The sequence below is a fragment of the Lepisma saccharinum genome, chromosome 29 (assembly GCF_977018435.1).
Source record: "Lepisma saccharinum chromosome 29, izLepSacc3.1, whole genome shotgun sequence".
In the NCBI taxonomy this organism is placed as follows: domain Eukaryota; kingdom Metazoa; phylum Arthropoda; class Insecta; order Zygentoma; family Lepismatidae; genus Lepisma; species Lepisma saccharinum.
This window is the reverse complement of record NC_139257.1, coordinates 45,563,970-45,588,669: the sequence shown is the minus strand read 5'-3', so window position 1 is coordinate 45,588,669 and position 24,700 is coordinate 45,563,970. Positions and strand designations below refer to the sequence as shown.

The 24,700-nt window shown below is 37.1% G+C and overlaps 2 protein-coding genes across 2 annotated transcripts in view; one reads left to right on the top strand and one right to left on the bottom strand.

Annotated features, from left to right (window-relative positions):
* LOC145981612 (RRP12-like protein) overlaps nt 1-13,250 on the bottom strand; it is a 58,328-nt gene extending 45,078 nt beyond the window's left edge. The window contains exons 1-7 of the mRNA XM_083114980.1: nt 12,993-13,250; nt 11,667-11,850; nt 9,401-9,527; nt 6,876-7,058; nt 6,615-6,731; nt 3,303-3,524; nt 2,463-2,698 (exon numbers count right to left, since the gene is read on the bottom strand). Of these exons, the coding sequence (XP_082971106.1) occupies nt 2,463-2,698; nt 3,303-3,524; nt 6,615-6,731; nt 6,876-7,058; nt 9,401-9,527; nt 11,667-11,850; nt 12,993-13,125 (1,202 nt within the window). The 5' untranslated portion in view covers nt 13,126-13,250. The remainder of the gene's footprint in view (nt 1-2,462; nt 2,699-3,302; nt 3,525-6,614; nt 6,732-6,875; nt 7,059-9,400; nt 9,528-11,666; nt 11,851-12,992) is intronic.
* Nucleotides 13,251-13,859: 609 nt separating this feature from the next.
* Nucleotides 13,860-24,700, top strand: part of RhoBTB (Rho-related BTB domain containing) — a 271,730-nt gene continuing 260,889 nt past the window's right edge. The window contains exon 1 of the mRNA XM_083114776.1: nt 13,860-14,173. The gene's annotated coding sequence lies outside the window, so the exon portion shown is untranslated. The remainder of the gene's footprint in view (nt 14,174-24,700) is intronic.

Sequence of the window (24,700 nt, the reverse complement as noted above, 5' to 3'; positions counted from 1 at the left end):
TGAAACAAGAACCTTTTTATTAATAGACCATCAGTGCTCGAATTTTCCTTTCTTCTATCCCAACGCGAACAAGGAAATTTGCAGCGAGGAATTTTTCCTTCGAACACTGAAGATCAAAAAATCATAACACATTGGAAAATAAGAACTAGTTTGACAGAAATGTCCACAAAATGCCAAATTGTAAGAAAAATGAACTTACAAAATTACACAAAATAATGGTCACATTTAACTCATACGTTGTATACCCTGCGTGGCAGAGGATGGGATAATGGTCTTTACAGCAAAGGGATAATTTACTATGGGTCCCACCTTTAACTGAGGTTTTCGTCCCCTTTGAAGTAAAACGTAACAAGTGTAGACAATATGGAAAATTCATTTCAGCTCTTATTTCAATATGAAAAGAATTGGGACCCCCTTGAAAATATTAGGTGGGAAGTTACATTTTAAATATCACGTGTAAAACTAAAAGGTTACGAATTAACAATTTTGATGTTTATTGTAAAATAAGGATAGACTGGTTGAGCAACTGAATATTTCTACTGGATTCATAACTATAGACAATTGACACGCTACACTACGTTTACGACAAACTGCGTAGATACAAAGGTATGAGATGAGGGATATTTTCCTATCGATGGACATCTGCGAGCAAGTAAGTTAATTCTGCATTTCGGAGGGGGACCCATATGACAAGTTACTGGGGCCCCTCTGGCTGAGATAATACGTCACTGCTTGTTATCGCAGACGTCGTATATGATGTTACTGGGAACCAGATTTCTGTTTCGTAAATAGATTTTTTTATAAGCGACACTATATGTGGAATGTCTGCGATACAAGAGCGCATTGTGGGGCTCCTACACCACGTCAGCGCCTCCCTCGTGTTCTCTTGGTACTGTTGTTAGAATGGAACTAACGACACCCTCGAAATTTGGATTTCTTTCAACATCCAGCCGAGGCTTAAACATAAAATTTGGAGTTTATTTACAGACGCAACACTTTCTGAAGTCAGAATTATCATGTGAGTTATACAATTCATGGAAAATGGATTAATTCTGCTGTAAATATTTGAGAAGCAAAAATGGACCCCTTTATAGAGGAATAAACTTAATATTCTGGTAATGACCTAAATGTGCTATTAGAAGGAATATGTTTATTTTGTGTATTAAGTGCAGTTTTTAAAACAAACTTGGGATTATATTCACATTTTTAAAACCAAAATGTCATTTTATATGCTGATCATTCAGCACTATAACAGCGAACGAAATCTTATTTTATTTACTGCTTTTGAACCTGAAATTGACTGTTTTTGTACAGATTTTTTGCTTTTTTATTTACCAAAAATATGTGCCTCTAGTAATAATTTAAAGATGTTCAAAGGATTGATTAATATTAGTGTGCAAGTATTCCACTATAATTATATGCATCATTCTATCAAGAGTTCTGATTTAAAATATTCAAGAATTACATCAGATTATAAAATATTTGTTATGTAATTTAAAAAAATCATTTTTTTCCACACACAAATTTCAATTTTGCATAATTTCCAGGATGATTAGATTCTGCGAAAGGGTCACGTGAAATTTTGCAGACCTCGTGCAAGACCAAAATGCCACAGAAGTCTCCTAACTGATACTCTCTCTTACATCCGATATTGACTGATGGAGGTACATTGGCAATGGCTCCACCCTATTTATTATGTTAAGATGTGGTGTGATCAATGTGCAGATAGGCCTACTGCTGGAAGTGGGATCCCTTGATTTCAAGGCAACTGTGTGACAACTATTTCATTAGGGAGCCTAGTAGATTATAGCAATGGTAATCTTACTTAGGAGAAACATGCAAGAATATACTTGGGCCATTCAGAATTGATTGAGACTGTGCCTATATGCCGTAACTGAGAACCCAAGTGAGGGTGGTGTGTAAGAGCGGTGACCTCAGACTGTGCACCACCAGTGTTTCATTTTCATAGCTGCACACAGCACCACGTGACAGGCATTTGTTTCTCACAGTGCAGTCGGAGTTGTGGACAAGTAAAGTGCTGCCAGTGAAAGGTGAATCAGTTCACCACAGTGAAATGTGAATCACGTGCCTTCACGTGGTTGCATCTGCAGCTAGGAAAATGAAACTTAAATGGTGCACAGTCCAAGGCATATAGGCCAATGGGGCACAGTCTCAATCAATTCTGAATGGCACTGCTGACATGAAGTATGAAGCAGCAATGATGTGATCAGCATCGTGATCCACCTAAGATCACCCACACAAGAAATTGCACCTGGCTCCCACTGTATGGACTACTATACAAGACTTCCAACAGGTATAAAGCATTCTCAGGTTTCAGGTGCATGATGTAATTTTATCTATCCAAGCCTGCCTATCATAGCATGACTCAGGTGGTTGTAGAGAATTACCTGTAAAACACGCAGATTCTACGCAAAACAATTCCCAAAAGAAGCTTTACTTACTTTGCCAAATTGATGTGAGCTTCTTGCATGACAGCCAACCAAGCGAGCATAAGCTGCGCGTCGTTTAATGCTGGCTGATAATCGTAGAGAGCACATATGATTTGAGCATTCAGTTCTGGAGTAACATTCTCAGGGGATGGCCGGTGGGCAAACAAAGCATGCAGAGCTTGCATTCCGCAACAAGTAACCAAAACATTCCCCAGCGTCATTACTTTCAAAATGGTTTCACACGCCAGCTAGAAAAAAGAGAAAATGAATAAGACTTAAATATTAACTTTACTTTGAGATCCTGAATTACATTACCTGCCTTAAACAATGTATGTGATTTTCACTTACATATCTTGTTTTGCCACATACTGGAGAGAGCATCCTATTACCTGTTTAAAACCAGGAATTAAATTTTTAAAAAAAGAGCAATACAAAATACTACCCTAAGATTAAGAAGTTTCTTGGGCTACCCTTCCACAAGTAATACACATATAAATGGATAAAAATGACTGTGATTAAGTGAACACATGAATTTTGTTTGCGTGTGTAAATATTATACTCAATTTTATATAAACAATATTTCTCTCTCTTCTGTGTACATTAAGAGGAACATTATAATTAGAAAATTGTGAAACTTTTGTAAGTAATTCAAAGTTACAAGTTATTAATAACAGTTGTAATTATTCTTGGCCAATTAAATGAATTATTTTCCTGTAGTTTACGGTTATTACAAGCATAAGAAAACAGTTTTTCTTTGTAAAACTACAGGAAAATAATTCTATAATGCAAGCAATGCGTACATATAAGAAAAACAATTAAATGAAATTACTTATAAATAAATAAGTACATTACCTTTAATTGTGTTTTAGGAAAAGCTGAGAGAATATCCTTCAGCATGGTTAGCATATGAAGCGTTGTCGTGGAGCCTCCCAATACGCTGGCATCCTCCAACTGCTTTATGCAGAACTTTGCTGTGTGACTTGCAGCAGGATGGTGCGACAGAGGGTTCTCAGACTTCATCATGCAGCTGGAATGCAAAACAGCACATACTGCATGGTGTGCTGCCTTTCTCACCTATTAAAAGATTAAACACTATGGTCAACATGAATGTCTATTTGCATGACATCAGAGAAATACATACACTGATGAGAATAAAAATTAAACAGTAGTGGTAGTTATCACCAGGGGTAGGAAAGCAAAAAAATAATTCTTATTTCCAGGAGTTTTTCTTTCTATTTTTTAAATACAGGATAAGCCATGAATGTAGCTAAATACAATATTGGATTAAAAGCAATTAATTCTTGAGCCGGAATGGCCTTTCTAAAGAAGGTTCAACTGGTAACAGTACGAATACCTATGCAATACACTTTACATGGTTGCTACGATTTTTTTATGAAATTCCCTGATATTTCCAGGTTTTCCAGTCCAAAAATAAATTTTTCCAGACATGTTTATAATCATGTTTTGATTTTGAACCTTGTGTTTTTCAATTAAATATAAAAACCATTATTTATTATGAATATTCACTTTCACAACTTTCTTTTCAGCAAATTTCATTCTACACACACAAGAACACGTGAAAATTCAAATAGTAAAATGTAAAGTTACAAAGGTGCACAAAGTCCTGGTGTACCCGTTGGAACAACACCGGGGTCGTTCAAACAATGTCACAGACAGCGAGAATTCTTGCCAGGAGATCCTCTTCAGTCTCGACAGGTGTCTTGTACACAAGACTCTTCACATGACCCCACACGAAGAAATCAAGTGGGGACAACACTTTGAACAACTGTTGTGAATGTAGCAGCTTGTGAAACTTGTGCAGGTAATAAAAGCATTACATCTTCATACACCGATTTTCGCTTATAACTTTCGACTAAGTCGTTTCCGGACCAGGGTTCCTGATCTCAAATTGATAAATGTGCCCTTCTCCATCATCCCTGAAAGTTTGTATTATCAGCCTGGAAACACTCTGTATATCACCATAACACATTTCCACAATATAAAAACAGTTCATAAACCATACACGATTTTTTATTTTCTGGTGGATTTATAGTGTCCTAGAAAATGTTGCTTTCTTCCCTACATTTGTAAGTACACAGCATCTGGAGAAATCTTTGTTGCATACTGGAATTCTATAGGAAATGCCAACAAGACTAAGATCTATAAAATAATAGAGGTTAACCTCATCTTCACCAACCTTTCCGATAATTATGATCATATTGTCAATGTACTTTAATCATCAATCAGATATCTGGACTGCAAGTTTTACTTTTGATATTCTTTCTAATATCTAGTATTATAAAAGTGAAAATTTATTAAAAAAATTCGAAGGAACCATAATTTTGTACAACACAGAGAATCGCAAGAATGAAAGAAACCAGTTTCTAAACAGAATCTTTTTTGGGAGTGGAATCACAAGAACCGAATCCATAAATGGAAGTGAACTGCTTGTTCATTTTGCAACTTTTTCTCTGACTCCAAAATACATGTAAATTCCAGACGATCTGCAAAATTCCCTAATTTTACCCTGACAAGCCAAATTCCCTGTTTTCCAGGCGCATAGCAACCCTGATTCTAATACATAGATGACCACATAGTTTTGTAGATTTTAAAATTCTACTAGCAACAGTGCAAAAATTTATAATGCCATGTTTATTTATTATTCGGATTTAATGATACACATAGTCTTCAAAAAAGGGCTATGGAAATTTCCGTACGTGGAAAAAAAAAACTCAAAATTCAGGCACCATGTAGATTAGGCACCTTGTATTTTTCTACCCTTGGTTATCATCATGGTTATATAGAACATGAGGGGTTTACAGGTCCAAACGCCTCCTATTACTTTAGTAAACATTTTGCACTAATTGTCATAAAAAAACATCATTTCAAAATTAGTCAAAACACTACATTGGTTCAAAAGAATTTGAAATGTATATTACTATAACACACACACACACACGCACAATGAAGTAGGATTCTAAAAATAAAAGCCTAACTCATATTGTGTGGAGCTCCACATCCTATATGTATATTCATGGCACAGTGAAGAGTTAACCTTTTACTTTAATTTTGTTCATCATTGCAAAGTGAAAGTTATGAGTGCATCAGCACTTAGGCTACTTGCACCCATCTCATTACATGGAATCAAGCCCTTACCATAACTGAAATTAACACATGTGTCAGATGTCTAAAATTTCTCAGCCAGGTTAAATATTAGGTGCAAAGGGGCAATCTGCACATATAAGGACAAAACACAATCCTTCAGAGGATTATACTGGCCATGCGTAGGTCAAGAGCCTCATTGGCTTGCAACACTGCAGCTACCGAGGTTTACTTTTAGATGTCTTCAGTGAAGGACAACATTTACACCACACTTTTGCCTTTGTGATATAGGCATACTATTGGTGTGTTGAGGTGTTAAGCCTTATTGCTAAAACATTAAACAATATGTTATTTGTAGAGCAATGCATATTTAGTTTTGACTGAAGCACAAAATGTGAAACACACACTGTAATGTTAATTCTTGGTGCATAGACTCTTAAACAGCCGGTCCCCGTGGCAGAGTGGTTAGCACATCGTGCTACGATGTCAGGGGTCCTGGGCTCGAATCCTGGCCTGGGCATGGATGTTTGTGTGTGTCCATTCATCAATTTCATCATATCATCACTCATCCCCATCTTCGCAAATTAGCTAAAAAGTGGCACAAGAAGCGAAGTAAAATAATGCAAATCAAAATAAAAAATAAAATCAACTCTTAAACACTATATTTATGTTTCATTTATCAACTCTGCACTTTCTGAGGTCTGAATTATCCTGTAAGTTATGCAAATCACAGAAAATTGATTAATTCTGTTGGAAATATTTGAGAAGCAAAAATGCACCCCTTTATACAGGAATAAACTTAATACTCTGATGACTATATAAATGTGCTATTAGAAGTGAAATGTTAATCTTATGTACTAAGTATAGTTTATGAACCAATTTTATGTTTTTATTTGCCAATTTAACACCAAAATGCCATTTCATATACTGCTTCTGATCCCAAAATATGTCCAGTTTCTGTACTGAAATCTTGATCTTTTATTCACCATAAATATGTGGCTCTGGTCATAAGTTATGTTGTAAAATTCTAATTACTAGCTAAGTCAAACAAACACAACATACCTTTGGTTTAGTGTGTGATACAAAAGCCAATATGGAATCATACACTTGAAGAGTAGACGAGTTGCTCCAGACGGCAGATTCTTGAGCCCTCAGAAGAACAGACAAACAGCCAATCAGCTACACGTAAAAGAAGGGGAAAATACAGTTAATACTACAACAAACAATTCATTTTCAAAAGTAACGAAAACTTATTAAAGATAAATTAAAGAGAACAAACTGTGTACCAATGAAAGAATGCAACTTACTAATGTGAAAACTCACCGAACGGAGAAGTACGTTGTTGTCACTTTCTGCAAACTTGCCTAACAAGCTAAGCAATGTCTTTGAGGCATCTGCGAATTTAATCCTTAAAACATTCTGTGGGACACTTTTGATCCCCATTCCCAACAGGGAGAGCACAGCAGTCACAGACATCTCAGCTTCTGTTGCATCTACGGTCGTCATCTGGAAAACGTGGAAGAATTAGCCAATGGCACATTGATTCATCAAATAATATCACAAAGTTTGACACTCTAAGGATGGCTGGGACTGCAGGTATCCCCCCAAAAAGTAAAACCTTGAGGATGGCCCCATCCCAGTACCATGTGTTGGCATTAAGCATGTCACTTCTCGAAAACCGGAGATGATATTTCAGTTTTGTTTTTGAATGAAGGTATGACATACTTGAATTTAAACACAATATAAATATTGGAAATTTGTAAAAGATGATTTAAATTTTTCTTTCTTAAGAATTTTAAAGTGTGGACTTTTTTTTAAATTTACAAAAATGCTTTTAAAATTCCATTGAATGAGAACTGCTCATCATAGAGAGTTGTAGTTTCTTTTATTTTGGATGGAATGACTAAGCCTTGCGTCAGGTCAAGTTTGCAGCAGGTTTTCACACATGTAGATCCAAACGTGCACGCAGAATATAGTTCCGCTGAGACGGATTCCATTCAGACACAACTGCATACTTGCAAGAAAACAGTTATTTAATTTGTAATATACAGACAAAATGATACATCCATTAGCAGGTACGAACTCGATCGGTTGCAATCACTGTGCAGATGAACTTGGATCCGCATATTCGCCAACTGGAGTGTGTACTGCGCTGAAGAATCGCTGAAGATCAACAGCGAGTCGAGAGAGAATGAATACATTGCAAAGCACGTGGAATCAGCGTGATACCAGCGTTGCACATCCCACTATTTTAACCCTATGTTTATCGTGATTCATAATCGTACTATACATCGGCAAGAATGGCTGAATCGAGGTCTCCTGTTCAGTGCCCGGCTTTGCCCGAGTGTTATTTTGAGCATCATCCGAAGGAAAAAGCTCTTCAAAATCAAACAAGATGTTTTAAATCCATATTCCTCCTTAAGGTAACAAGACCAAAATAAAACGGCATGACGTGACTTGCTGTCAATGTGCGCAAGAACTGTGTCTCGGATGTTGAATGATTTGCGGTTGAGTTTAGGAGTAGGAAATTATTGTTTGTTGTTTGACGACAAAGGAATCTCCGCGGTATTAAAAATCGCAACGTTAATTATTTGGACGAGGCATGCGTCAACATTCATTTGAGCGTGGGAATGTGCAAAAACGTGTATCTTAACGTATGTATTGCGAACGAAGCATCCAAGATTTTCATAATTTTATTTTTCGAAACGAGAAACCATAACTCTGCATTCAATTCAAGAGGGGCATGTCGTTTACTCTTACCTTTGTTTTTTTTTTTTTTGTGCATGCTCGACATATACACACATGCCCTCATGTTTCGAAGATATTTCGCGATTTATATTAAGTAAGGACACATTTATTACATAATCTATGAGCAGAAAGTAATTTAAAAATTGTATGGTTCAGCTGACAAAAATAAGCAAAAATGCATTCTGCTTGACATGCATGTACGGATTTTTGTGTGTTAAGGGGTTGGCAATACTGCCGATTCTCTCATTGTCTGTGATACCAAGAGCTCAGTGGTTCAGACGAGACTGGCATGGATGATTCCGAGCTCCATTCTCACATGGATTAATACATAAAACCTGCTGCAAACTCAACCTGACGCGAGGCTTAGGGCTTGCACAGTACAATGTTGACATTTAATCTCAATATAGGTGCAATTAGAACATGAAAAATATGTTGCTCACAAAATCCACTTTTTGGGTAGCTTGTTTTTTCATGAACAGCTACACCTAGCTTACTGCTAGACTAAGTTATTTGTCATGCTTCCTTTCTAGTACTTAATAATGTTTTTTTTTTCCCTTTGCAATGAACTATTGAACTGCTACCAACAAAACTTTGCAGAATTGTAAGAGCCTCAGAGTACTGTATTTAGAATTTTTTTTTAAAACACATCAGTTCATTCCTCTATTTCTTTTAAATGGGACAATCCATAAGAGTTAGATAATTTGAGGAGGAAGGGGGGGGGGGGAATGCAAACGCTTATGGTGAAGTTTTTCTTCTATGAATTCATTTGTACAGCATTGCGTATCTGAAAGCACATGTTTTAAAAACTCCCGTCTGCTAAACGTCGTACACAATTCATAACCAATGTAAGACTAGTTTTAAACGAACTACAGGTTCATGTTTTACTCAATATTACTAATTTTTCAACTATGTGAAAAGCACCTTAATCTATTAGTATTGGTAATCTTTGAAATGCAATTACATACTACCAGGTACATCAAGCAATAACATTTAGAAAACAAAATTAATGATATATAATTTTGATGTGTAAATTAAAGTAATACCTACAGAAGAAGAAATTTAATAAAAATAAAAACTATAATAATGGAAAGATATCTAACCAGTGCAGCAAAATATTCTGTTTCCGTTTCCTTTCCACCATTTGATTTTATGACTTCAGTCACAGCTGCCAACACTGCAAGCATTTCTTTGTGAAGAGCAGACCTAGAGGAGAATTTCTTCAAAAATCTGCAAAGATGAAAAGAAAAAACTTTCAATATTATGAAAGAAAGATAAAAACAAACCATGCAATCATCCTTCCACTTTTCATACCAACATGTACAACCAAAAAATGGAAGACAGTTACGATGAAGAGATTATCTTGGTCTAGTGACTGACAGGTGATTTTTGGAAACATTACCGAGAACAAATGATGCTCTCTTATTCCATCCAGTTACTGCAGACCCGATGCGACATGGCCGATATGAAATTTTTCTATAAAATCATCAATGGAATTTCTGCTTACAGAATTCAACTTCAGAGTTCCCTCTCAATCGACCCGAAACACTCAATTGCTCCACAACACTACCGCTAGGCTTTCCTTTATACAGCGCTCTCTGATCCACAGGCTGCCCCAGTTCTACAATAAACTACTCACAAACATAAGACATTTTTGCCCCTGAAAGCATTTTCCGATCTTCCCTAAAATGAATATGTAAATCTTTGTTTGTTTCCTTGTTTATGCCTTATGTTTATATTTAACCTTTCTTGTTTTTTACGTAAAACCATCTTGACTTGTTCTTGTTATTTGTTAGAGTTTTCAGTGTAATGGCCTTAAAAGTGCTGTATCTGAAACTTGGAATAAATAAATAATCAGAAAATCAACTCTTTTAGAGTACTACAGATAGAAACGTGTAAAATACCATACATGCATTAATTTCCAAGAGAATGTAGAATTTGAACTACTTGTCAGAAAATTTAAATTGTTAACAAATCAAAGTATTGTTATGAATAATGCCATTAATTGAGTTTCAGTGCAAACCCTTGCAAGTACTCACTCTCTATCATGGAAATGATTAAAAAAGAAAAATTATAATTTCTCCTCCCAAGCACTCATTTAACTTGCACAGCACAAGATTCAATTCAATGAATTCTCTATACTTTGGAGTGTACAGTATGACATTCAGAGCTCGCATGAACCAAGGTTTGCTGATAATAGAATGTTGTCACTAGATATCAAGTAGCTGGACCACTTGTTTGTATTGCTTCTGAGTAAACAAGTTCAAAGAACTTGGAACTACAATTTATGGGTCAGGAGTTCAAGAATTTGTTTTTACAATGAGGATGAAATTTGTTACCACAAAGCAGAAGGGCTAATTTACAATAAAGATTTAATTTATATTAAATATTTCAGTAAGGGTTCTGATTGTTTTATGATTTCTTCTAGCACAAAGACTATTATCGAAGAATTTTGGATACCATTGTCACACGAAATGTGAACCTTCCTTAAAGTAATGAGCACTGTTTGGACTTGGAAAAAGGTTATTTATGTTGAAAAAACAACTTGAAAATTACCTTACACACTTCCCATGGACAAGATATTCTCAGTCGACAAGCGACAGTAAATATCGTAGAAGCGTGGGAATGAATGTAGAAGTAAATCGGAACCTTAGTAGAATGCATTTAGGGACTTTATTTTAATGCTAAGGGAAACTAACCACGAAATAATATTTTGAACAAAACCTTAAATAATCGCTAAAACTCCGCAGTATGTGTTAACAGACGTACATCGAAATCGAACCACGTAAAAATCGCATTTGTAGCATGATGAAATCGCAATAAAACAAAGGGAACTTGGGCCAATATTTCATTTATATTGAAGATTGAGATTGAAGATTGAGATTGAAGTTAACCATCAACATCATAAATTGTAATAATCAAAACAAAAAATAAAGAGTTTACTAACCAACTATGGACCAAGATGAAAAAGCTGACTCTTACTGATAATTTCTCACCCTTGTCATCCTGCTCATAAGTAATTAATAAACACCACACATACCACCATCTAGCTATGCAATGATTTATGCAAAATTAAAAAGTTTTTTGATTTATCTACTGGTTAGTTAAGGAAGTAGTTTTCTGGAGTACTTTAGGCTGAAAACAAAGCAATTTCACCTTCATATAAAATATGTATAATTCCAATATGTATAATTCCCTAAGTTTGTAAAAATAGCACATTTTTTTAAAAAAATATGATTGCTTTTCCTCTTGCACATCCATCAATATCAATTTCATTAACTGAAATTGCTTGCAAGAGATTCATACTGTTCCTCATACTAGCAATTAATTTTAAATTAGCTCATGCATCTTTTAGATTTAGTTACTTACCCTCCAAAAGAAGGGTTCGAACATTCACTCCAATCTGATGCAAATGTTTCAAATGTTTTGAATGTTTTTCCTCCAAATGAAAACAACTCATCATCCTGACTGCTGGTTTCACTAGATGCATTACTCTTGTAGTCCAGAACTGCATCATGTTGCTTCAATGCTTCAGTTGTGAGAGTGCTCTTACCTAAAATGAATAGAACTTTATGAGAATTAAACCAATAAAAGATTATCAAAATTAAACCAAACCTAGTTTTATTACCATCAACACCATTGTGAAACATCAGAGTTCTTAATAAAATTATCGGAGTAAATGTACAATACCGGAAGTATCTTCAATTGCTTTCAAATTCGGCATACTCACTAATTTTGGGCTCATAATCAGGAATCTGCAGTTAAAATTTGGCGGTCACGTCTAGAAATTGCAAAATAAGTCGAAAAAAGTGGGTCTCGTGAACGGAGTAAACACCCTTGATTTATGAAGAAAACAACTATTTTTTTGAATGATTAGCGTTTCAAAACTATGTTTATGATGACCCTTAATTTTAACTATGCTTGCCTAACCTAACCTAATCTTACCGTGAATGGTTCATGGGGCAAATATGTTTTCCACCTTTACGCAAGATGCCATATCCTCACATGCAAATCAACACTCACTTATTGCACCACACTTGAGCAACATTGATAGGAAGACCATTGTGCGGAAAGGAAGACGTCTTGACAAGGTTATTTTGCAATTTCTAGACATGACCGCCAAATTTTAACTGCAGATTCGTGATTACGAGGTCAAAATTAGTAAGTATGCCGAATTTTAAAGTGATCGGTGATACTTCCGGTATTGTCAATTTATACCAAATTATCACATACAATAAGTACACTTATAAAAATTAACAAAAGAATTGACTTGTCAGCTGCTTAGTTTAAAATATAAGTTACTTGTAGTTTGCAAAAACTTAAAGTAAAAAACCCTAGGCCATAATGTGCCTTGTACATTACAAGCAACAAACATTACAAACTGGTTGCACAAAATATTTGTGAACTATGTAACCTCAACATACTGACAAATATCAACGTAATTACATGCATGTTATTCGACTAATAAACAATATTTCAGTCATCTCTGTATTATGTACACAATTTTATGTCAGTAGTTTACAAATTAAAAATTTGTTTAGAAAGAAGCAATTACTGAATAGCTAAACATGCCTGTTGTTACCATATCAGCCGTCAGCGACCAATTTGAGAGTTTTAAAAACATTTAATTATACATGTATGAGTGTTAGTGCAGTTCAAAGAAAACTTGATCCAACATGCTGGTGCTTTACTTACCCGGGTTATCTTGAAAAAAACGTGATTTCGCTGCATCTCTATGCTTCGTGGTATCTGGATTTGCACTGCAACTGTGACCTTTAGACCATCGTTTCCCTCTGCTTCCTTTTATTCTTGGCCTAAATTTACCCATCTTAATATCTACTTATTTACTACTACCCAATGCCACCAATACAAGCCAGAAATTCTGGCACATACGTAACGCACGTGTTTTCTTGAGTTCTACTGCACCTAAAAAGGCTACTGCACCATTTCCGTAGTCAGAATCATGTTTCGACGGCACATCTTATAAATATTGCATCAAATTTATACTGTCTTAATGATTTATTTTATTTTTTACTGTAATTTATAAGGTGAGATACTAACACAAAACAAAATGTTTCTAATTGTTAAAAATTAGTTGCTCATATGACAATATCCCATTTGTAAATTGAAGGATAACTTCAAACCTATATAGAGCGCATGCGCTACACGCAATTGCGTTCTATAAAAATAATTATTTCAGAATATTTTTCTGTATCATTCTAGTAATTACTGTCTACTAAAGAAGTTGATGTGTGGTTTATAAATACAATCGTGGTTTAGAAAATCACTATGCTTAAATATTACATGTCTCCTTGGAACTTTTATTACGTGTTATAATTATAAAAGTAGTTTGCTTGACAATATTTATAAACAATTTTAAAATTGGATATAGAATTGCAGTTACACCTCTTTCAAGGATACAACTCTAATTTATCCGCATGCTCATGCATCTTATTTATTTTATAGCAACTGTCCTGTCTACAGCTCCTACAGGCTCCTTTTGCTTTATTTGCGCGTGGTAGAATAGGAGGCTAAAGTAGAGGACGGTGCCATCTTCCCAAGTGCAAGTGCAAGGACGGCCGAGCAAAGGCAGGCGGTGTTTACGTGAGTGATGGATTGCGTCTGCTGTCTGCTAGTAGCAGACAATTAATGATTTGTTTATTTATGCGTGAAGTAGTAATATACTCGCGAATATTGTGATGAAGTGGTAAAAAGTGGCCTGCTTCCGTTGGGTAGAAGATTGAAATGCATTATTTGTTGTGTATGTGATTTTGGTGCAGTGAGGAAGATTTCGTCTGCTGTAACTGGCTGGTTTGACGACATATTTTTCAGGAAATACAGTAGTTTTGACAGGTTTAAGGGGATCTGTGTTTGCGGTAAGTAGTGCCTAGGTTGCATGTTGCTAGTATTGTGTGTAGATGTAGTTACTACAGTAAAAATGAAAATAATCGTGCCTCTGATTGTGAGCTGGAAGTAAATTTTTGACATTTACTGTAAGGGTGAAGTATACGTTATGTTTACCTTTGTGTACAGTTGCTCTAATTGCATTCGACATTAGGTAAAGGCAGGAAAGGAAAATCTAAAATTTCAAATTCTCATCAATAAAATTATAAAGCCGAAATTAGTGATAAATGGTGAATAATATTTATTCACTGGCAATAAAAAAGAACACGCAACAGTTTCAGTAGATATTTTGACCGTAATTATTAGCATGATATTGCCACCTACCTAGGTGACAATAATTCCGCTAGAACTGTCTGAATACGTACATGTATAATAGCGTGGAATTTTAATAGAGGTGCGGGTGAACTCAATGTGAAGGAAATTCAGTTGTGGCAGGGATACACAATATTGCGTTGTTTACCATTAGTAGGCGACATTGCAATACAATACTTCAAAGAATCATGTCAAATAAGAATCACATGGTATCTGACAAGTGGGCGGGATCTGTCCCTCCCTTTCCTCTGTGCAGTGATCTGCCCAGAAACCTCATGAGTAGAATATCTTGCCTACGTTGGTACTCAAGGTAATATCTCTGTATCTTGTTATGCAGTGAACATTAGAGCTGCCCCCCCCCCCCCCAGAAAATGAGTATGCACCTAAAAAGTCTATATTTCACACATAATTTCATTTCTGTCACAGTAATTTCTGTTAATTATTACAAGGTTGTTGAAGGAACATGGTAATATCAGACCGAAGCAGTGTTTTTTGAGGGAGCATCACTATTTTTGGGGAAAAAATATGCCTCCTTTGCCCCCCCCCCCGGGAAAAATCCTGCGGACGTCCATGGGCTACAAGGATAGTAGTTTAAACTCACATGAACATATCCTCTCTTGCAGGCGAGTGCTTAGTTAAAAGAGTCCACACATTCTTGATCTCACCATAGTGGTGGTGATGAGAAGGACATTAACGGGAGAAAATCCTAGCTGACATTCAGGCACGTATTTAGAAATTTCGGGGGGAGGTCTGAACCAAGTGTCTCAGAAATAATATAAACGTTTAAATTAAAATATTAGTAATTAATAAATATTAAATTAAGATTGTATTGCTATTATTACATTAATATGTAAAAACGGTGTAAGCATGTATTCATTATCTAGCATGTAGCGAAGATCGCTAAAATTTGTATGAAAGCAACTGCGCTGGCAAGGAAATCAGTGCCAAAAGAATTTAATATTTTTTTAAATGAACAAGAAAGTACGTTAGATCCAGTTGACGAGAATGAAAGTTTCAGATTAATATATTTGATACTGTCATTCAAAGTTCGGCGGAAACAAATAACCCTCGATTATACAGCAAATGCAAAACAAGTACAGGGTGGACCAAAAGTCGCAATACATAGGAAAATAAAATTTTGTTTTTAAGTTTCCATATTTTTTTTAACGTATTAATTTCTAATGCGTGTTCATCAAGAGTGGGAGAAACGTATTGAAAACCAATGGTAACCACGTAGAGCATATTATATGAATACATTGTTTCTTATCACAACATATTCATTTTTCCTATGTATAGCGACTTTCGGTCCACCCTGTATATTTTCATTGTTTAATGTTCGTACTTGGTAAGTCTTTCGGGGGGTCCGGAACCTTGGGCTTCGCCCACGGGCGTTTCTTGGGTACTAATTTTGAGGGGGCAGAATCAAACTCGGCCTAATTTTGATAGGGGCAGAATCAAACTGGGCCTAATTTTGAGGGGGCAGAATCAAACGGCCTAATTTTGAGAGAGGCAGAATCAAAATAGGCCTAATTTTGAGGGGGCTTAAGTTTTGGGGAAGAGATTCGAAAAGTTTTTGCATCCAATAAAAGCAGCGTCCAGGATTACATGCTAAATAACTGTGACGTTTCCGAAATCACAAATATTACATTTTATTTCTTTGTTTCTCAGGTCCCCTAACTTGTACATTTTAATAAACATGAAAATTTGGGGGCACCCCCCCCCCTCCAAGTTACGCCTATGGCTTCCCCCTTAAATATGTCCTTGAAGTGCGGTAGGATACTTTAGTGCCAAGCATCTCCCAATAAAATAATTATGTTGTTATACAACAAAAGAGTCATTGTACTACGTTAGTTTTTGTTTAGACACACACACAGGTCAAATTAATGTTAAATAAAAGAATATTCACTGCCTTCAAATAAATTAAAGCAAATAACCCTCGATTATACAACAAATGTTAAACAAAGCATATTCTCATTATTTAACTTTTGTACTTGGTAAGTCTTTCGGGGGTGGGGGTCCGGACTCCCTCCTAAATACGTCCTTGCTGACAGTACCTTTTTACGGGTAATCTCCGTACATACTTTTTTTAAATATCGGGTATATTACACACATTTTTTTCTGTTTTCAAGCGCATTTCTCTTAATACCTTGTTTTCGAATTTCATACTTTTATCTACATTTTCTCATTATCAACAGTGTCTTGTCATGTTGGTCTGCAATGACATTTTTTTTTAAGGGACACCCATAGGCAGTACTTTCCCTTCGTTGTTCTCTTTCTGTCAATTTTTACTCAATATTCTCAATTTTTCACGTTCAGGACAACACAAACAGCCATATCTTACCCAGGATTCGAACCCAGAGTGCTCCACTCACCACTCCGTCAAAGAGGTCCATAACAACTCGCCAACGGAGATCCACTCACCTACTTGACCATTGCAGCTTAAGATGAGGAGTTACAGTTACGCACCATGTGTGCTTTCATTTCAATATCGTCGGAATGGGCAATGCTACTACAAAAAACCTGGGCATATGTAAGAGTACAGCGCCTTGAATAACGTAGTGTGGAAAACGGCACAGTTCTGCGCGCTCTGGCTGGTTCCACTCGAAAATGATCCGCTAGAGGCGCTGGTGTTGACCCCGGTGCTTGGTGTTCGACTGCTTATAATGGAAGTAAATGGAGTTTTCGCTGCAACGTCTGATTCTTTTACATGAAGCATTTCTATGAATGTGATAATTGCCATGATATTTGTTACAGTGGTCGCGAAGATATTAACGAACATTCTAGACAGTCGACCACGTCCTGTTATCGTAATACTTTCGTTAATAATACGGGAGAAAAAATACGCGTGGAGTGCTCTTGGCAACTAAATTTTTGTGTATGAATTAGGTTCATTATTATTATCATCATCATCATTTCTTTTAAAGATATAAACACTGAAGCATTTGTATTTTGGATATTTACTGTCTCTTTTCTTCCGCTTTAAACTAATCGCGGCGATGATGATAATGATGATTGCATGAAACGACAAGGGGAACCCCACAAAACTTTCTTAGTGCCATCGACATGAGTGTAAGGAAACTTTCAAACCAATGGGACAAGCGTCACAGGATGTTCACACTGTCACACTAGTGACACACACTTCAAGACTGTAAAATAGCATTCATTGCACATGAGGGTCCAAACAGCAAACAACACGTTCATATGGCGTATTCGCGTGCTACTTGTTACTTCGGTCGGAAAGCTCCTTAAAGGAAGGGTGCTGAGACCGAAGCGACGCGCTACAGGGGGAGTTCCCAACTAAGTGACAAGCGACATGGTGTCTTCAGTCTATTGGCAAGCGTTCGCTGCTAATTGTGCGAACAACAGATAGGCGACACGAAAAACCGCACATTACAACAACAGATCTAGGCGACACGATAACTCACACGTGTCGCTTCTGCGTCGCTCAAACTGGGCCATTTCCTCAATAGCTTGCAACATGTTGCCGTGGTTTGTTGTTCGCGCATGCGCGATGCAATGAGTGTCTTGCTTTAGGGAGATTGCGCAGCAAAGCGACAAGGGGCACGCGACACTTATCGCTTGAGGATTTCACCAACCGAACGCTGGCCTGTGCTTCCCGTCATGCCGCTACGATGTGAAATGTTGCTCTTGATTGGCTCGTTTCCAAGCAACATGTGTCGCTTCGGTGTGAAAGTTGCCTTGGACCGAAGGACCCGTGTCGCTTTGGTGTGAAATCCTCGTATCGTTTGTCGCGTGTCGCTTTGGTGTAAAATCTCCTTGAGGAAACGGTGCAGTCAGAGCTTGTGTCCCTACGGTTCGAAAGGCTGCATTGATTACGGACTGCTCGCTTCCAAGCGACACTTGTAGTTTGTTGCCTCAGTATGAAATATCTCTCAGGATACTATTTATATTCTAATAACATAGAAAAATAAAACTCTAGTACACAATCCAACACCTGACGTCCGGAATCACTTTGCGATGTTTCTTCTTGTGTTTCTTCATGCTATTTATTTATTAATTTTATTTTACTTTTCTTTCCAAATTAATGTAATTTCGTAACTGCAAATCACTCCACAAATATAACTGTTTCCATCAATTCACGTACCGCCTTTCAAGACAAACAAATCTACATAATCTACATAATATATTCCAAAAACTAACAAAGCCGCATTACTTTCATAAGAAAATTAGCACCGACATTGATCGCACTGCCATCTATGTTTCTCATCCGTCTGGGAAACCAGTTTCTTGGGTCGTTTTCCACACTACGTTATTCAAGGCGCTGTAGTAAGAGTATGAATTTCTTCCTATGTTGCAAGTGGAAGCGTTTTTTTTATGTCGATTATTAAGACACGGTACTTGAAAAACATAATGAGTGAGAATTTTAAAAATCCCATGTATTCCTTATGAAGAAAGAAACTCAGCAACTTCAACTTCAAGTTGCAGCTAATCAAATGGAAGTTTTGACTTTTCCACCTATCAAATGCTTCATCAAACTGCCATCTTTCCGTTGATATCTTTTTCTATGCCTTCGGAAGTTTGGTATTCCCAAGAGAACAAATCAAATAATACTCCTATAAGGGCAATGCATTTCTCCTTGTATCCTACGGCCATTCTGGCAGTGTTGCTAAACCTGATGCGCATAAAGGAGCTAAATTTCACATTAAATTGAGTTAAAACTTACTTTCAAGGAGCTAGATTTACGAAGGCTGGATAAAGTGCCTCCTAGGGTAATTTTGATTTTAGGTTTCGGAGGGGGGGCGCTGCTATTGCCGTTAACTTTAAAGTAGTGACAGTTTGCAGTGGCGGAGTGGTTAGCACATCGCGCTAAGACGCCAGGGGTCCCGGGTTCGGATCCTGGTCTGGGCATGGATGTTTGTGAGTGTCCATTCATCAATGTCATCATATCATCATTCATCCTTATCTACGCAAATCAGCCAAATCAATCAATCGATGACAATTTATTCTAAGTTTTCCGGCCGCAACACCCATCTCAATAATCCACCGATGGACGCATGAGATGGAAAATGAAGGATTCTCGGATAACAATATTAAGTCATCTTCACGGAGCTATAAAAAAATTGCTGGGAAGATAAGAGGGGTGGGGGCGACGCAGCCAATATAACAATATCACGTCACGTGCAAAATGTATACTCATAGCAAAAGCTGGTCTATGTGAGCCGGAGCCAGATCTGGCATCATAGTGGGGCATGAGGGCGGGCGCTACAGTTCGCAGCCAAAGGTGTGCACGAAAGAGCCAGATCTGGCCCCAAAAGAGCTAAGTTGGCAACAATGACTCGAAGGGAAGAGCCTAGCGGAAACTGTGGCGCATTCTCTTAACTTTGACTTCTGAGTATCTGAACAGAAAGCAACAACGATCTCTTAATTTGAATTCTTCAGCACCTTTCATTATTATGGACCCTTCACAGTAATTTTTCTACATAATTTCCCATTTTCTAAGAGTGTGCCTTTCAGTCATCAATTTTTTTGTTAATATTTTGGGTGTTTTCATTACTGACGACATAGTTGTAAAATTGCAACTATGTCCTGTGTCTGAATTTTTCTCAATGTAGATATTCATATTGTCGTAGGCTGATTCAAATTATTGTTGGTGGGTTTTTATGTTTTTCACAAAACAATGAGTTACTAGCTTTATTTATTTTGTTTATTTTACTTCGCTTAGGGGTATATTCCACTTTTGGTTAATTTGCGAAGATGGGGATGATATGATGACATTGATCAATGGACACTCACAAACATCCATGCCTAGGCCGGGATTCGAACCTGGGACCCTTGCTGTTACTAGTGCGTTCGTTTTGGCTCTGGGCCGAGATAGCGCGTGAACAACTCTTAGGTTAGTACTCGTTGTAGGCTCGTGGCAAAATACAGGACTGGCAATCAAAAAGGAAGACGCATCCCCTCCCTTATGGTCATATCCCCTGTTTCTGAAATCCTGTGGACGCCGCTGCTTGACCACCCCTTGGAACAAAGGGAAAATGATACTCCTTTCATGTCCACTCAAGTAAGATTTATTACTTCATCTTCTCTTCATCCGCACTTCACTCTACCATTCATTGTTCTCTTCTTTTCGTTCCCACCGTCTCTTCACTTTTTTACTTCTTCTTTTTTTAATTCTCATATTTTCATCTTCCTCTCTAGGTCTACAAGTTCTTCTTTTCTCTTACTCGCCCGTGTTCATAGTTTATTTCTGTATCTTTTTGTTTCCATTTTTCCTTTCTCCTCAATCTCCATATTTTGTGTTCACATGAAAACCCTTTTAGATAAATTGGATGGTACCTTTTTTCTATTCTCGTTTCTATTTGTACTTTTGTTACTTCATTGAGTATTAATCACATCACACATCTTGAACACTCAAACCCGCGCCGGTGTTGAGTTTCGGCACAGATAAGGGTATATAAGCAGATATGGAAAGAGGCAGAAAAACCGGTGCACTGATCCCCCACTGAGAATCGCCAATCGGTAAAAGTTTTGTAATAATCCGTTGAGAGGCACTGAGGCGCACCACTCGCAATCTTGCTTCCACTTATTCTGCCAGCAGGAATAAGACATGGCGCTGCTGTATTTAACCTCTGTCGAGGTCAAAATCTAACATCACCAGACTCCCCCCCCCTCCCCGGAGGGATGAGGGTTCCCGAGAAAACAGTCCCCTGCGATTCTGCGAAACCTCAGTGCTTCGAGTTCGGTGGCTTCGCTATTGAAAATTGGCGTGAAGACGTGACTTTTACTATAGTCGTTTTCACGTTCAGAAGACACAATGGGCTCTTATGGGCAATGCTTTTCTTATGGGAAATACGAGCGCGCTGTTGTGAAATTTCTGGATTTACAAATTTATCTTAAATAAAATCGGTACCTGCAGTTTTGCAGGAAATTTTGTAGAGAATACGATGGTGAACACAAAAAACTGGTAACTTGCTTACATAATTTTAGATAAATTAAAAACGCAAATTTTCTGTGAAACAAAATTTTTACATTGTTTTCATTCCTAACGTTGAAACATGCCGTAAAATTGAAGCATTCATTATTAAAAAAATTTGCACTGTTTTTTAATTGTCATAGGTGATGGTGGTACTCAGAATTCGTCAATACTTTAAAGCATATTTGCATTAAAAAATATTCAAATAAAGTATGTGGAGATTTTTTATATTCATGCAGTAGAAAATGTCGTCGCTGGCCATTTCTTGTTCTGTAATTCCAAGTAAAAACTTCCAGCGACAAAGTTGTGGAGAAAATAATGAAATTATTTTTTATAACCACTCAAAGGTTCCCAGAAATATTACTTCCATGCATTTGGAATTTCTTTTTAACCCGAACCGCGCGCGAAGTAAGGAAACATTGTCTGGCCATCTTGAGCTGGCTCACCGCAGCATTCCGGCTAATCACCACCAAGTTTTCGAGTTGTTATTTTATTTCCATTCAGTAAAAATATAAACTTCATGCAGTTTGTTATAATAGAATTGAAATTACTTAAATTTAATAATTGACAATTATTTCCAATGCTGTTGTTGTGAGCAACATTAGTGCTGTCGCAAATACACGTTGTTTTTGTTTACGTTACTGTCGACATTAATACTGAAATGAAGATCACTTTTCAGTTTCCAACGTACACACAAATTCATAGACACCATATTAACCTTTGAAAGGCTTTCGAACACGTGACAAAATATGGGGCTTCAAGATAGAAATATGACATGCCTTGCTTGAGTCATTCACGTCTTATCAGTTCACGTGGGCCATAACTCATTTGTTTGTTTGGGTTGCAACTTGAATCTAACCCATGTGCCACGTTCCCGTTACTTGAGTGAGAGATCTGCTTTGGTCTGTTTAGACTTTTTCCCTCTCTCGAAAAAGTGTTTTCCGTTGTGTGAGCGCTCAGTGATTTTAACTTTTTTAAGTGATTTCTGAAGTGCCATATTCGTGCATTACACTCGCGTGTGTAGTGATCGCAATGGATCATAGTAAAAAGGGTAACTGTAACGTTCACAGTATAATATTAATGTTAATAATTACATATGATTATCATTATATATACAAAATATGTAACACCTTCATTGTGAAGGAAGGTCATCATTTCCCGGCGACATGAGCTAGCGCTGTATTGGCAACACTGTGCGGTTTCTCCATAAGCGCCGTTGTGTCTTCTGAACGTGAAAACGACATTAGCGGTTAGGAAACAATAGAATGATGTACACATAGGCGCCGACTCCATGGGGCTTGGGGGGGGGGGGCTAGTCCCCCAATGTTAACGATGTGGGGGCAGAGCCCCCAAATAATTTTGCTTTAGAGGAGGATCTAATGTATTATTTTGCTTCTCTTGTAAAGTTTACTCTGAATTGTACCACATGAACTTAACTTTAAATACACATTTGAAATGTTCTGCACCATCAATTTGGGGGACTGAGACTGCTAAACCATCAACTTTGGGGGTGTTATGATCAGATACAGCAAAACACATGACTTATTACTATATACTAAGTATGTAATTATGAGTATTGTTAAAATTTTTACTAAAAAGATTTTCAAAAGACGATGTGCATGAACTAGGGTAGTGGATGAGACTTTTGGGCTACAAATGGCTCTAACATGACATTCAGAACGAGATAATTGATATATTAGAGAGATCTGTTTTGCGCTCGGTGTTGAGGGCTGTATATTTCGGGTCATTGTCCTGGGCGAAGATTTATTTCCGCAGAACTTATGTAAAGGTAAGTAGTAGATTGTGATAATACAGATTTGCGTTGACAGGGCATGCGCAGATTTATGCCTACCACTACAAATAATAATAATACGCATAAAAAATAATGATCATAGACTTCACTTTTCATCAGCTGGAAGGGGCCTCCCCGATGGCGCAATGGTAGCTTCGTTGCCTTGTAATCAAGGGGTCTCGGATTCGATACCAGGTGGAGACAGTGGTTTGGATCGCGCTTTAAACTGTAGGTCCAGTCCCAATTAGCCTTCCTGTGCATAAAGTGGATTTAAAACACCAACTCAATGAATCATCAGCTGGACTTCACAACGTTTTTGATATTCTATACATAATCTATTAAAATGTTTTGGCATTAGTTTCTTTGGTAGGACTGCTGTTTTTGTACATAGTTTAGTGATTTTAGCGATACATACGGTAGATAATGAATACATGCCGTTATATCATATTTTTTACCTGTTCATATAATAAAAGCAACCAATATTATTATTATTACTACTACTAATTGGATTATTTTAATAATGATGCTCTTAAGGGGCATATTATTATTTTACATATTAATTATAAACTTTATTATTATTATTATTATTATTATTATTGCATGAGACGCACCTCCCTGCTTGTCCAGTAACTAAATGAAATATGTCGAAGGAAAAGAAAGCAAAATGCTAGTTTTTATCGTCACGGTTAACCTAAGTAGCGGAATAACTACATGTTAAGCTGCAAATGCCCCTTCATCTTTGGAGAAGAAAGCGAGCAACAATATGCACAGGCGCAGTGCAAAAATGCACACAGACCGTGTATTATGCGGAATGCACGCTAGAACAGGCATGCACATGCATGATGTCACATCGCGTATTTATCACCGAGTACTTGGCACAGCAACTCGAATCATGCTGAACCATCCCATGTTGTGTGAGGTTTGGCTCGTCACCAAATTATAAGGAATACGTAGACAAGAAGGGAATTCAATATTGCTCTCATTTACAGATTCTTGAGCTCTCGAACAAGCTTTCTTAGTCTGTGTGTTAGCTATGGACATCCGCAGGATTTTTTCCAGGGAGGGGCAAGGAAGGTATTATCTTTTCCAGGGAAGGAAAAGAGTCACATTTCCCCCCAAAAGTGTGTTGTTTCCTAAAAAAAACATTACTTAAATTTGATTTATGGTGTTCATGCAATATTTAACACATATTATTGTGGCTAAAATGAAATGGTATGTGTGAAATACATAATTTTTAGTTGACTTTCATTGCCCCCCCATTGCCCCCCCCCCCCTTTGGACACCCATGGCTTTGGATGTTCTACGTTCAAATCCAGGGCAAGGTATGCGTTAGAGTTCGCACGTACGACGCTAGATAGAGTACGGAATTGAGAGCTTCTTCGCTCGAGCGAATAACGCTCGAACAGGCAAAACGAGCGATATAGGTGTGTCACCTACGTCACAATCTGTATCATTGTGGCT